The sequence below is a fragment of the Chenopodium album genome, chromosome 16, assembly GCF_948465745.1.
Source record: "Chenopodium album chromosome 16, dcCheAlbu1.1, whole genome shotgun sequence".
Lineage (NCBI taxonomy): Eukaryota > Viridiplantae > Streptophyta > Magnoliopsida > Caryophyllales > Amaranthaceae > Chenopodium > Chenopodium album.
In genome coordinates this window covers 637,731-653,517 of record NC_137849.1, presented here as the reverse complement: position 1 = coordinate 653,517, position 15,787 = coordinate 637,731, and the positions used below count along the sequence as shown (strand labels likewise).

General features: G+C 33.0%; 1 protein-coding gene across 1 annotated transcript; it reads right to left on the bottom strand.

Moving 5' to 3' along the window:
- Positions 1-721: 721 nt before the first annotated feature.
- On the bottom strand, positions 722-2,495 carry LOC145585984 (zinc finger protein CONSTANS-LIKE 3-like). The gene is made up of 2 exons (XM_081642676.1): positions 1,538-2,495; positions 722-1,291 (listed from the first exon to the last, which is right to left on the bottom strand). The coding sequence occupies exons 1-2, from the start codon at positions 2,336-2,338 to the stop codon at positions 965-967; spliced, it is 1,128 nt and encodes a 375-aa protein (XP_081498802.1). The 5' UTR covers positions 2,339-2,495; the 3' UTR covers positions 722-964.
- Between the last annotated feature and the right edge of the window lie 13,292 nt (positions 2,496-15,787).

The following is a 15,787-nucleotide window of genomic DNA, read 5'->3' as shown; positions in this document are numbered from 1 at the left end:
ATATATAAGAATAAATATATGGAAATTTGTAATTTAGTGCAAGGATACAATTTTTTTTTTTTTTTTCTATTGCAAGAGATCAATACTTTTATATATCATGCCAACATCAGGTTTAGGCTCGACAATATTGTAGTATTATTAACTTATTAAACTGATTACTGACAAATAAGAGAAGCTAAGATTCGTTATAGGGTGAACTCCTCACCAATTACAACAAGCCTTGCTTGGTATATATATTACGTACATAATCAGATCGAGTTATACGTCTTAAATCCAATATATTGTGCATATACATTGTTAATAAATTAATTATATATAGTTCATCCACAAACCAAGGATTGAACTTAACAGCTGATTTTTCAATTATTTTCATGTATTACAAAAAAGGTAGCCTTACTGCTTTAGCATATACAGTAATAAACATACAAATATTTAATTAGCATTATAAAAATAATAATGGTGGATCATATCATGCATCATCTATTCTTATCTATTTACAATACTTAAACCATAATTTAATAAGTTTAAGGTTATAAAAAGAGCCAATAAGCTATCAGAATTTGATACGTTGAAGATTAAACAAATATAAAAAGACCCATATTATTTAATCTCCAACATGTAACAACAGAAACCTCATCAAAAAGAGAGATTCAACAATAATACTTTAATCAATTAGAACAACTAATTTAACTAACTGAATTAACGGTAGTTTAGAAAATCATCACAACAAAACTTTGATCATCATCATCATTCGTTCATTCTTAATTCATTAACAACAACTACAAATTACTCCTTAAAAACACATAGGAGAGATCAGAAAAGTAGCACTAAAACTTCTGCTACATACAAGATCAAAGAAAAACTACTACCTGTACACAAATAACAAAACATCACATACTACTACACCCACCATTACAATAATAATTATAATTAATTAGCTTATTTCTTAATCTTGTTGAAAGCCTTAGAAGGACGGCACAACACCGTAACCGGGGTCGGAGGCGAAGAGACCGTCAACAGAGGCTGCTGAAACCTCGGCCTCGACATCGGTCCGCTTAGCAAAGCGGCCCTTGATGCGAGGCCTAGTTTCAGCATATGCCTTCCTAGAAGCATAGCGGATAGTTTTTTCAAACTTGCGATTCTTCCTCTTCTCCCTGTACCTTAATACCCTAGCTTCCCTATCCATTCCAATCATTTTCATATGCTGCTGCTTGTCGAATCCGGTCGATGCCACGTCTGCCATCGCACCCGCATCCGGCACCACTCCATAGTCCAACGACGAGGACGACACCTGAAATCACCATTTACACAAAATAAACATAATTTTAGTCTGTATGTATGCACACCTTTATAATAAAGATTAAACCGATCCTAAAAGTAAACAACCCGGAACATCGTCCGAGCTAAAAACATATTAAAATGGTATTAAAGGTTAAAAAACCGGAGCATCACCCGAGCTAAGAGTAGATTAAAACAGAGTATTAAAGAAAATAACTCGGAGTATCGCCCGAGCCAAGACGAGTAAAAATGAGCTTACACTGTGACTGAGAGAAGGCTGGTTGCTGAAAGAGGAGAGAGAAAAAGGCTTGCAAGCAGCAGAAGGATTATTCTCAAAGCCATCAAAATGATTAGTGGGATGAAAAGAGGAGAGAGAAAACATCGACGGCTGATGATGATGATGATGATGATGATGATGTTGCAGTTCATGGTGATGGTGGCTCATTTTCTGATCCGGATCTGGAACAACCCCATCAGCGCTAAGATCCGGATCCGGTTTGGGTTCAGCTCCGAAGTCCAAATCCAAATACGGGTCAATAGCATTAGCTTCATCAGCAGCACCAGAGAAAAGATAATCAATCGACTTTGGCTCATCTTGCTTGTTCGGATTCGGAAGAAGCCATGAAGCCGCTTCGGCTTCATCGGCGTCGGAGTAGTAATCATCGCCGAATAGCTTGTTAATAGCCGCCGACTTCGCGGCGGCGGCGGCGGCGTTGGAGGGGGAGTTTTGCTCACCAGGAGGAGGAGGAGAGAGAGGGTCGTAAAAGGGGGAAAGAGGGACACGGTCGTGCCGACGAGCAAGAGGGTTAGCAGAGTGAATATCACGGTCGCAAGTGGCGCAGAGGTGTGCGGCGTCAGCTTTACAGGTGACAGTGGCTGGTGCGTGCTCGCAGACCTCGCAGACCCAGACACGGGCGTGCCGAGATGCGAGCTTGTTGGCGGCGTGGATTTTGGCGTCGCACGAGATGCACAGGTAGGCCGTGTCAGCGCGGCAGAACACGGTGGCGGAAGCGGATTTGCACGAGTCGCATAGTTTTGCTGCCATAAGACCTCCTCCCATTATCTGGCGTTTTCAATTTTATTTTTTTTTTTGTGGGGAATTTTCTCTTACAGCAATATCTTTGATTTCTCTCTCTTTGTTTGTAGAAATGATTTTTATTTAATTTAATTTTTGAATATTTTTTTTTTTTTAGGTGGGAAGTAATTAGTGTAGTAGGAAAAGGATGAAAGTGAAGGGTGAGCAGAGTCAATCAATTATCTGATCAGGAGAGAGAGGAGATCTAGTTGGACAAATGGGAGGGTGACATGTGGATCAGCCTTAGCCACTTACTTGGGAAGACAAAAAGAAGATGAGAAAATCGTTTTTTTCTCTCCCCTTACCCTCCTTTGCTTAGTTGGTGGTCCTTGTTATCTCATGCATCGTTCTAATAATAGAAGTAGTAATGTAGCTAGGTTTAGATTCCACTAAGGGTCTGTTCACATTAGGGATGTCAGTGGGGCGGGTTAAGTAGGAGATCCGCCTCATCCCCGCCCTAGTGGGGCGGTGATGGGTCTTGGTTTGGTGGGTGGTGGGGCGGGGATGGGGATAAAAATCATACCCGCCATGGGTGATGGGGAGGGGGTGGATTTTACATTATACCTGCCCCACTTCGTACCCGCCTTATCCCCACCTCACACTCACATCTATATATTTTATAAAACAAAATTATATACGTTTATACTATTTTATATATAAAAAAATATGTAAAATAAAATAGTAGATATAATAATTTGTAATACATAATTTTATAACTAAAAAAAGTGTGAAATATTAATAATAATTTTATTTGTTGTAATTTATACGTAGTATTATAAATATATATGTTGGATTGTGTATTGGGTGGTGGGTCTTAGGTGGGGATTAAACGGGTCTTAGGTGGGGATGGATATCCAAGTGGAGGGTGGGGCGGGGATGGTTTTAAAATTGTACCTGTCGGGGCAGGGATGGGGATGAATTTTGAACCCGCCGCGGGGATGGGGATGGGGATGAAAATTTTAGGTGGGGATGGGAAGGTCAACATCCGCCCCGACCCGCCCCGTTGACATCCCTAGTTCACATTTACTTAATTTCAATTTAGTTTAGTTTAGTTCCAATCAGTTTCAATCAGTTCATCTCAATTGAGTTCAGTTCAGTTTAGTTTCAATCAGTTTATTTTAGTTTAGTTCATTTCAATTCAATTCAGTTCAGTTCAGATCCTAATTTTCCTCTCTCATAAAATATTCATTTCAGCTCGATTCAGTTCAGTTCAGCTCCAATCAGATTAGTTCAGTTCAGCTCCAATCAGTTTAGTTCAGCTCATCTCAATTAAGTAAATGTGAACAGTCCCTAATGATCTGTTCTGTTCAGCTTAATTTTAATTCAGTTTAGTTCAATTTAGCTCCAATTAGTTTAGTTCAGTTAAGTTTCTAATTTCCTTCTCTCATGAACAATTCATTTTAACTCTTTTCAGTTCAATTCAGTTAAACCCCAATCAATACAGTCTAGTGCAATTTCTAATTTCCTTCTCTCATAAACAATTCATTTTAGCTCTTTTCAGTTCAATTCAGTTAAACCCCAATCCATTAAGTCCGGTTTAGTTTCTAATTTCCTTCTCTCATAAACAATTCATTTTAGCTTTATTCAATTCAACCCCAATCAGTTCAGTTCAGTTCAGTTGTTTTTAGTGAATCGGAACATGCCCTAAGCAATTAAGCTAGACCTGACAAATCTGACCTAACTCTAGTGACTCGACCCATGACCCAAAATATGAAATCTATCTGATACTCGAATGACTTGACTCGAAATTAACCCAATACTCGAAATGACCTGACCTAAAGTTGACCCGATCTAATTGTAACCCGAACAGACTAGATTCTTGAATTTCCTGATCTAAAATTACCTAATACCCAAACTAAAAATGACTAGTGCCATAAATAAATGAAATGATTTCATCCCCAACCGTAACTGAACTCACAAAGTAAACCGAATAAAATTATCGATTTGAGCTGATCCACAGTATCGACACAAAATGAATGATCCGACCTGATTTTGACCCAACCCAACCCAAAGTCGACCCAATACATGATGCAAAATATACTCAAAACCCTAATTGACCCGATCCAAATGTAAGCTACCCAAAATTTACCTGACATGAATAAACCGTTTGTCAAGGTCTAGTGCAAGCTCATGTGTTGAGTCAGCAAACTTCGTGCTTAAGTGTTGTATTTTTTTAACAAGTCAAGAAAAAAAAAATGCATCATATCGAATTTATGTCGATTTTTCATAAACAAGGCTTATACATAAATTGGCTCATAAATTGTGTCATGCTTTGTCGATAACGGGTCTGCTTAACGTACAATTTTTATGTTTATCTAAATTGATAAAAATATGTGGTTAACTTAACTCGTTATGCTCATGCTAGATTTTGGAAATGATGTATTGATGTTCATGCGCCCAAGCTCGACCCATGCCCTAGCTAGGGCCACATAATAGAAATGACTCATGTAACATTTTTTTTAATACTGAACTAACACTATCTTACATCATTTAAATCTTTATTAGATGTAATTGTATTTTTTAAAAAAAAATTAATGAGCAAAACTAGAATAAGTAACAATTCTTGAACTACTTTTGTTGATATGATCTATTATAAATAAGAAGCCTAAGCTCTTATTATTAACTTTTACACATACACTAATACACATATAACAACAACAAGAAACTTAAGCTATTGTTTTTTTTTGGTGAAAAGAAACTTGAGCTATTGTTAAAGAAAAGTAAATTTAATTAAGCTCTTATTGTTTTTCTTTGATACACAACAATAACAAGCAATTACGTGAGTCGTTACTGCCTCTATCTCATAATAAGTGACAACTTTTCTATGTCATCCATTTTAAGATAATTAATAGTATTAGACATTGTATCATTATTATTATTATTATTATTTTTTTTTATGAGTGTAAAATTATCTTTTAGGAGTATATGACAAGGGACCACAAATATTTACTTTTTTTTTTTAATATATATTTAATTTTATTTATCAATTCTAAATATTGTTAATCTCTTTATTTGTGACTTTTTACATAAAATTTTGTTGAACTAATCTCATTGAATATATTCAAAATACTAAAATTTTATATATTAATAATTAAAAATCAAAGATATCAACAATCAAATATGTGTGGACCACTCTAAGTATTGTAATAAAAACAAAAACTAAGGAATTATATATACTTTTTTTTTTAAAAAAAAAATTTATTATTATTTTTATTATTGCTATTATTATTATTATTATTATTATATTAAAATATCAAAAAAAAAAAACTTACAAAGTCAATCAATTTACAAGAAATTGGTGGGGAGCCGAGATACAATCTGAACCCCCACCCCTCTAGCTATAGCGAACTCGATCATGCTGAAGATGTAAGCAGCTGCACGAGCACCAATATCCTAAGTCTTAACGAACGCTTAAACTCGCTTCAGCAACGCGACGACATCCTTCTCTAATTCCCCCAATGAAGAAAAGGAGAAAGGAAGAAAACCATAGCCAATAGCACTGCAACGCGCCCCATACTTGCCCTGCTTCCGCTGAGCCGCCGCACACACAACACGACCAGGAACGAAGTCAGACAACCCCGATTGTGTCAAAGTTGAAGACCCCGTTAAGTCAACATATACATCAAGGCCTCTATCTCAGGAATAAAGCAACACATCTCTTCTTTGACTTTGTATGTAATTAGTTATGTTATTATTATTATTATTATTATTATTATTATTATTATTATAATGTTCCAATGGTGTTTCGACTTATGATTGGATAACCTAGACCACCTTAACCAATATGTGGGCTTCTAGAGGACAATAATAGATTAATAGTTATTGGCAAGACTTTCTCCAATCCGTAAGTTTTTGTAATTTTATGAAAGCCTTACTTTCCACGAGCATGTATACTTAATACTTGTATAATTGATATGATATGATATGTATATATAAACCTTGAATGAAGGCATAAAATAATTAGTAACTTGCCCGGGTTTTGTTCAGAAAGAGGCCCTAGCATTGTACGCAAGTGTTGGGATCGATTGTTGCATCACATTAACAATAATATACAAAGAATTAATGGATGCGTTTGATGAGGCTTTTAATTTCATGAGGATGTATCAACATGTATTTGCTCATGACTCTAAACTTGACTAGCAAACAAGATCGAACGTATGTATACGAAGGGCCTGTTTATATTTACTTATTTTCAGTTCAATTCAGCTCCAATCAATTCAGTTCAGTTCAGTTCAGTAAATATGAACAAGCCCTAATTAGACCAAATAATTAAAATATAACTTAGCTAATTAAGCTATACACTTCCTCCGTTTTAGATTCTCAATACTATAGTACGAGCACAATATCAAAATATGGAGTACGTAAGTAAATTGTAAAAATTTGATATCTATTTGGATTACGTACTTTGATCTCATATAACCTTCGTTGTTTATTAATACACGAAGTACACACACTTTGATAAGGTTGCAAATCTTGCAATAATTGATACGAAGATTCTGGTGATGGTAACATTTTCTAAGGTATGAATTTAGTCACATGGTATATAGCTTTTATAGTTTTATCCCCCGACAACTAGCGTTCTCTCTTTCTTTTTTAGCAGTGGCAAATTTACAAATAAATTTGCCATGTTGCCTGCTACATGCTTTATTGCTTCAAAAAGCCAAATCAAATATAGTTGAATACTTCATCCGTTTTTAAATATTTGCTCTATTTTTTTCATGCGCGGAGTTTTGAGAAAATTTAGAGAAAGCAATAAAATATGAATTAAATATTGTAAAAACTTTTAAAAATAAAGATATAGAGCAAATAAAAACGACTCAAAATAAAAAGTGGAACAAGTATTTAAAAACGGAGGAAGTATACAAGTTTCTAAAAATGAGTAGTCAAACTTTTGTGTGCATACCATATTACCATCTACCCCTTTTAAACGTGAATAAAAGTATAAAACCACAAACTAGAGAGAAATTCAATAGAATCAATAGCATAAGATTTATAATTATCAGTTTATTATTACATTTAGTGTCGTCTAAACAATTTTTGCACGCGAGGCAATAAGGTAGGAAATCAAACAAGTAAATGAAGGAAGATGGAATGTAATTGCTTGCCTTCATTCAAAATATTGGCAGAATATATACAGCTCTTACGAGAATAGTTAGGCCTATAATTGAGGCTTAGATTAGGGAATTGACTGAGCTAATCTACAGCTATCCTTCCTATTTACATGCACTAGATAAATACATGGCATAAATAGATATATACAATAAAATAGAATATAATTAATATTATATTCTAACAGTAAACAATCTACATGTTTCAAAATTTGATAAGATATGTTAAAATTACAGAGAATGTCTTTATCATACCCATTTTAAATCATGTCAAAATTTATAATTATAAAAAATATACTTTGTGATACACATAATGATACATCATACTGGATCAGGCTTAACTCAATTTGAAAAATACTCAGGTTAAACGTGATCACCTCTAGTCCGTTGTTCTCCCTAATTTATATTTATGGTCTATTGTTATTCCTAATTTAAATGGAGTACTAATCTGGGTACAAAATATTACCTCTGTCCCTTAATATAATGCCTCTTTTGAATATTTATTCCTCACATAATAAAGAGAAAGATGCATTATATTAAGGGACGAAGGTAGTATTAATTTTTCATAGTACCCTATACTTTATAGCAAAAAAAGGTAATTTAGTGATGATGTTAATGATGCATCGTGTATTAGTACAGTAATAACAGTAGTTGGTACTAGATTTTTGGGAATGGCGGTTGAAAGGGACAAAGATGAGGGTTGGAGACCACGGGATACATACGTACATAATTGAAGTTGGAGGCTTTGGGCCGCTCATTTGTTTGGGCTGGCCTTTCGAAAACTGAACGAGCTGTATTATCATTTCAATTATCCACTCTGGGTCCCGCCTCCATTTTTGAGTTCCGTTTAGGCGTTTATGCGAGGAAAAAAAAAAAAACTTTCGTAAAACACAAATTCTTGGCCCTGTTTAGGAGAAAGCTGACAGCTGAAACTGATTGAGTTAGCTGATTTTGACTATCTGATTTTATTAACTGATTTGACTAACTTATTGTATTAACTGATTATATAAAAGTATTTGGTAAATAGCTGATAGCTTAAAGGTGATTGAGTATGCGAAATGACCAATAAGCTAATTGTGGGGTAGATAATTTAGATAGAATTTTAAGTTAAATGAGGTTATAAGTGTCATTTCACAATAATTAATGAATAAGCTAATTGAAAAAGCTCTTAAAATGAGCTTTTTCAAAAAGAGCTTATTTAGTGGAATAATCTCTTTCAATAAGTTTACTACCAAACACTTGTATTAGCTTGTTTGACTAGTCAATCAGCTAAAATTAGTCAAATAAGCTAATATACCCCCAATAAGCTTACTACCAAACAAGACCCTTATAAGTGGCTTGGCATAACGCCATACCAGCCAGTTTTCACAGGGGTTATTTCGTTAATATAATAGGGTTTACTTCGTTAGTGTAATAGGGATTACTTTGTCATTTTTATAAGGAAACTCGATTAGTGTTATAGGGGTTATTTGGTTAGTGTTACAGGAGATACTTTGTTTTTTTTTATAAGTGGTCACACAGTTTGGCCAGCCACACACAAGACGGACTACTTGTAAAATAATGTGTGTTAAGCTGTTAATGAAAACCCTGGTTTATAATGTTAGTCCTAATAGTAATAATTACTAGAAGTACCTCCGTTACATATCACTTGTAGCGATTAGACATCTTTACTCACACTTTACGTCAAATCGTTGCAAATAATTGAAACGGAGGTAGTTTAAATTTCCTCCCTCTATTTCGCAGTAGTCGCAACACTTTTCTTTTTCATCTGTTTTATAATAATTGTAAGGGTTTGTTTGGTTCACCTTATTTATATTCTACTCATTTACTATATATACGCAATTTAAAAATTAAAGAATATGAGTGAGTGTAAGATAGAGTAAAAAAAATGAATGTAAAAAGGTAGGTTTGTGTAAGAAAAAAGAGATTAAAATAAAAGAGATAGAATGAAAATGCGTAATTATTGTGGAATTGGAGGGGTAAAATCTACAAATAGATTAAAACAAAGTGGGTAGGGCTTAAAAAAAAACCTAAAATGAAAAGTGGGTAGGATAAAAAAAAATAAAAAAAAATAATAATAATAAAAAAAAAAACAGATGGAGTATTTATTTATGTTGAGAAGTAGAAATCAAGTAAACATGAGCATAGCATTCTAAATTTTGGATGATAAAAAAAATTATATATTCAGTATAGGTTCATTGTGTATTAGTAGTTTATTTAATTAACTATAAATTCATAGATATAATCGCTTTTGAATGAATCATGTTAGGTCAAATAAGAGTGAGGAGAGGAGAAAGAGCCAAAGAGGGTGAGCCTCATTTATTACCGTAGTCCTTCAAAGGGAAAAAGTGTTTAGGTTGTGATTTATGGACTTCGATAAATTGGTCTTACAAAGTCATTGCATATATTGGTCCAATGGTCCCCTCTAGACCTCTAGTAGGTGCCAGGTGGATAATCTATTACTACGTACATTATTAATAAACCAAATAAATTTGTTTTGTTGAATAAACAAGTTACTCCCTTTTGTTGCAAATTTGCAAAAGTCCTAACATTTTTTTTTTCACGGGAGCATGTTTAGAATGGTTAACATCTTTGATTATGAATATAGTTAATACTTAAATTAATTTTATTAAAATTAGTTGCTACTTGCTAGTATCCAAATCTAAGATATGTCCTTTTCAAATGAATTATTTTAAAATTTTGATAAATAGATATGTGATATGTCCTTTCTAATGAAATTATTTTAAATTTTGATAAATCACATAAGTTGTTAAATTTAGACAATATATAATATACAATAGTGTTTAAACTTACTATGTATTCTTATATATACCAGTAGTAAGTTTAAACCAATTTAATCATTTAAATCTAAGGGGTACATAATTAGCTTTCTATTATTTTTGTATATCTTTCCTATAAACTTTTTTCTTGAACGTCCCTTACAACGATTTACATACAACTATACCAGTTAAGCTCTTAAGAGTGAAGATTCTAGAGAATCATAAATACTCATCATTAGAGAATCCTTATCTTGAAAACATGATAACTCGATTCAAAAAAAATTCTACAATCAATGATCGTTGCCATGCACTAAAAAGAGCTAACATGCCTGTTCAAAATGTGGAAATGTAACTGAAAGTGCAATACATAAACTTGTAGCATCGTATTATGTTTCAAGATACACATGAAAGGTCGCATCTACTAACATGTATTGATTCCAAGATTTCCAACTCCAGGATTTAGATTCATCAGCATGGATAGAGTTGACCTTTTTGGTCACTCGTTAGTATAAAGGTATACATAATTTCATAACTTGGATTAGATATATTACTACTAGAACATATAATTTGTCAACTAGCAAGTTGTGCTTGCATTTTTTTTTTCTTTCCTTGATTAAAGTCGTGGATTGTGTGATGCCACCGAAAATGGAATAAATGGATCATTTAGTTGATTTGACAACTCCATTGCCGACTTTAATAGATGAATTACCATACTAATAAGGTAATTGGTTGCATTATGGTGTTAAAGTGTCATGTGATTTTTTAATCTTTGATTTTTTTTTCCCCTTTCCTCTCATGTACCCTTTAAGATGATAATGGATGTCCGCGTTTAGTTTCTACTTTTACTCCGGATCATAAATCAAAATCCTAACTTCATTATTATTTATTATTATTGAGTTGCATAGAACACCTATAATAAAGTAGTAGTTGATCAAGCCAGCCAATAAGTTAGGTACGTCCGTACGTATATATATTCATATATTCGAATAACTCATTTACTACTATTAGTGTTGAAACATAGCCACCAATTCAAAACTACCAAACCTTCACATCATTGATTTTCTTTTTATCAAATATGTAGCGGAGGGGATGGAGGCCAAAGAGGTAGGCGATAATATGTTATAATAATAATGAAAGTATGTATGTTTGACAAAATAGTTCTCAGCTTTTACATGTTGCTTGATTGGTAAGGAAAATATGATTATATGAAGATATGAGAATTTCTCCTATTGTAATGCATATAATCCTAAAACAGCCAGTTGCAAAACACAATCTATTTTCTGTTTCTAGTGCATAGATATAACAAGATCTTAATGTTTGCTCAAATATTCTGAGAAGGATTATATAATAATATAAGAAGTGGAATATGTAAAAACATGCATCTCTCAAAGTTAGTTAATATATATGCTTAATCTCTGAAAGGTTTGCCCATATCTTTCAAAGCAGGTTTGCCAAGATACTAGGAAAGTGCACGTCATTATCCACCCCCACAGGCCACGCACCACTATAAAAGAGTGTCCAAAGTTTAGGGAAAATATTATTTATCAAGGTACATGGATAGTTACAATTCATATGTTACTTGCAAAATTACATGTTCTTTTATAAGTTATTGTACACATCAAAGATTCAAAGCCCTAGCTACCCATCATGCATATATGCAAATGCAAATGCAAAGAATAATTGAATTGAATCTTATACCCCAAATTTTTTGATGATTGATCGAGTATCTACTCTTGCTTGAGATCCATTTTCTTCAATTTGAAGTTGATGAAGGTTCGTATATATACGTGGAGGAGCCTAAACTCTAAATCTCAAATTCATATATGTGGTGGATCCTAAACTCTTGACTTAATCTCTTATATGTTAAAAGCACGTATTCATATTCAACCACGTACAAATAGTATGATGGACGTATAAATGGTTTGTAGTGTATATATACCTATGCAATCTATACACACAAGCCAAATTAAATGATTTAAAGTCTACAAAAACATCTGATTAACTCGTCTATCAAGGACGTATAATCAAAGATTGTATTCACGGGACATCACTTATACTGTATATAACACAATAGTTGTTTAATGTAGGTTTCATTTCTTCATATATATTCCTAGACATTTTCCTCATAAAAGAAGGAAAACCATTTTTCTTAAACTTTTTGGGGTATGCAATTTTAGTCCCACATGGAAAGAATAATAATATCATGGCCTGGGTTACAATCCTTATAAGGGTTACACTACGTGTGTTCAGTGTTCTATTCGTCTAATTTTTACTTATATCAATTTTTTATCTGAACTTATTAATAAGGCTCTATTCTGTTCACCTTATTTCTACTTATTTCAAGGTTAATAAGTTCAGATGAGGCTTAATAAGTTCAGATAAGGTTTAATAAGTTCAGATAAGATAAGTTCATGAAAAATAAGTTCAAGCTTATTTTAATTGTAACTTGAACATGTATAAGTAATCCTTATTATAACTTAAATATTTCTAAACTTATCTTATATGAAATTAATTGAATTTTATTAGACTTAACATAGTAAAAATAAGGTGAACATAACAGATTAGATAACCTCAACTCCTCAAGTGTCTACTTACTCTATTAATATGTGGTCTTTTGAAAAAGGTATGTAAAAACAAATTTATGGATTATACCAAAACAGACAATATCATAATAATGTGGGGTGAAGACGAGCATACGACTCAACAAGTTGTTGGATGACCCGGGCCCAACATTAGAATCCTCTTCATCATATTTGAGTAAGCCTGGCCTTAAGATATTGTTATATCTATGCACAAGAAACAGAAGAAATACTGTAGTGTGAAGTGTGTTCTTGCAACTGGATGTTTTAGGATTATATACATTAACAATTGAATAGGGGAAATTCTCATATCTTCATATAATCATATCTTCCATAATCCCCACCAAGCAATAAGTAAAAGCGTGGACTATTTTGTCAACATTATGCATATTATATTATGTCATGGAACAATTTATTTATATTCCGTATCAACTATCAAGTACGAAGAAGCAGTGATCGACTACTGATTATGGAGAAAAAAATAAATTAAAAAAACCGACAGTGTTGTATTTATTTTTGTTTAGGTTATTTTTAATTATAATATTTGTTTTATTTTGGTTTATGAAAAGACCGCAAGGTTGTTGAGTCATACGTGTTCCATTTTGTTGAGTCTGTTGAGTAGTACTAGTACGCTTTTCGTAATTTCGTACCATAACAAAAAACCAACACCTATTGTTTGATATCTAGTTGGATTGCACCTTTCTGGCTTATTGCTTGTTTTTGGCTAAGGATATATATATTCTTTAGAGATAAATTAAGGGTTTTATTTATGTTCTTAATGGTTTATATTTCATTTTTGATATATATATATATATTTTGATAGAGTATAAAACATATTCCTGGACCTCAACCATCAGCTTAATCTTTTGATTGAGTTAGTTCTTTAACATGGTATCAGAGCCAACGTGACATAGAGGTCACAGGCTCGAATCTCATCCACCCCTCCTTTAAAATGGAATTAATTCGCGCCGGGTATGAGAGGGTCTGTGTTGCATCCACATTTCAAGCCCAAAGGGCCTTTCATCTGAGGGGGAGTGATAGAGTATAAAAAATATTCCTGGCCCTCAACCATCAGCTTAAGCTTTTGGTTGAGTTGGCTAAGGGGCTAATCCCCTCATTGCCATATGGTTTTGAGGTGGAACCTCCTTGGTCTTGTAAAGTGGTGGACTTGCACTCTCCCGTGACGGGTGCGGCCCAGACCCGTATTTAACATGGTATCAGAGCCAGGCCCACGATCGGGGCCTTAATGGCTAAGGTATACTGGGCCAAACACTATGGACAGCTCACATGTGAGGGGGAGTGTTGAGCCCATGAACAACCCACATGTGAGCATTCTCTTGTCCCACACTAAAATACTAAACACTATAGGGAGAGTGTAGTGGTAATGAAATCTCACATTGAAAGAATTCAAGAGTTACCACCACAATATAAAGCTAAGGGGCTACTCCCCTCATTGCCATATGGTTTTGAGGTGGAACCTCCTTGGATATATATATATATATATATATATATATATATATATATATATATATATATATATATATATATATATATATATATATATATATATATATAAAATACGATCCGATTAATTTAATATAAATTGATCAAAAGCTTGAATCTTATATACTAGTATAAATTAGTGAACCTTATAACAATAATAGGGATACTTAAACGCATAACATAAACTGAGTTTTAGTCATAATATAGGTTTGACACATTAATTGAAATTAGTAACTATTTTTATTTTAAATTTAATTTTTACAAGTTGATTGTTGTTTGTTTTGGCATTCTTTCTAACTACAGTGTGATGAGCTCAACTCGTGGCTCCACGCACAATTGATCCTACTTTAAATATTAACACATTGGACAAATATTTAGTGCTGTACTGCTGTATTAGGAAGGCTTTAATTTTAGTACGAGTATTGCTTTGGGCTTACGTTTTTATTAATGTGCTAACTTGTAATTAAGGTAAAACCCGTATTTTAAATTGTACTTTCTAAATAAATGGAATTTTATGCAATTCAACCTAATCTAATTATGTCTAATTAAATTTAGAGGGCCAAAACCCCGATAAGACAAGAGTGGCCTAGGAAGAAGGGTAAGCGAACCCTCGCCTCAACATGCAAATCTTTCTATTAGACAAGTTGTCGTACTAATGGGTACTCCGTACATTATAACCGGCAGTCGGCCGCGGGTTGCCCCATCACCCAGCCTGTAATTCTTCATCCGTTTCCCAGCAAAGTTAAACACAAATTGGTTTCTTTACACTACTTTTATTCATTTCATTGCCTTAAGAATATGTTCCTTCTTTCCCCACTTCTAATCAGTAGTCACTCAAGCAATCACTAGACAAATAAATGTACAAATATATTCTCCACTTACCCAATATCTAAAAATTTTATGAGTTTATTTTGTGCACCAATTGATTTATGAGTAAATTATGATATATGGGCTACTCTAATATTTTAAGTATCGTGTATATGGATATGGAGTATAAAGAAATTCATTTTAAATAATATGTTTTAATTATTTTATAAATAAAAATATAATATAAATGGTAACTTTTGTTGTGAGCATTTTCTTTTCTTCTCCCCTTTTAAGGGTTTTGTACAATGAGTAGATATAAAGGCTAATATACGACCTTAGGTTTTGAGTGTACATAACAAACTTACTTTACAAGAAATGAATTATTGAATTTGTATGATTAGTTTTGTTATAATTTGTCCTTTTCCTTCTTTTAATACAAGATTGTACAAAAGTTAGTTTTTCTTTTTTATGTTTCAAATTTTTGACATAAATGTTAACGATTATTGCATAAACATTTCATGGACCCAAGTTCTTATTGTTTACATATTTTACTCTTTAAAATATCATTTAATTAAGAAGTGGTTCTAATTTGATATAATAATTCCAAGTAGAGAGTATTATTTTCAGAACTATCTAATGAGCTAGAAAATCAAGAAC

Coding starts and splice junctions, on each gene's coding strand:
- LOC145585984 (XM_081642676.1), bottom strand. CDS start 2,338: ATGGGAGGAGGTCTTATGGCAGCAAAACTATGCGACTCGTGCAAATCC. Junction 1,292..1,537: donor AGCCTTCTCTCAGTCACAGT/GTAAGCTCATTT, acceptor TGGTGATTTCAG/GTGTCGTCCTCGTCGTTGGA.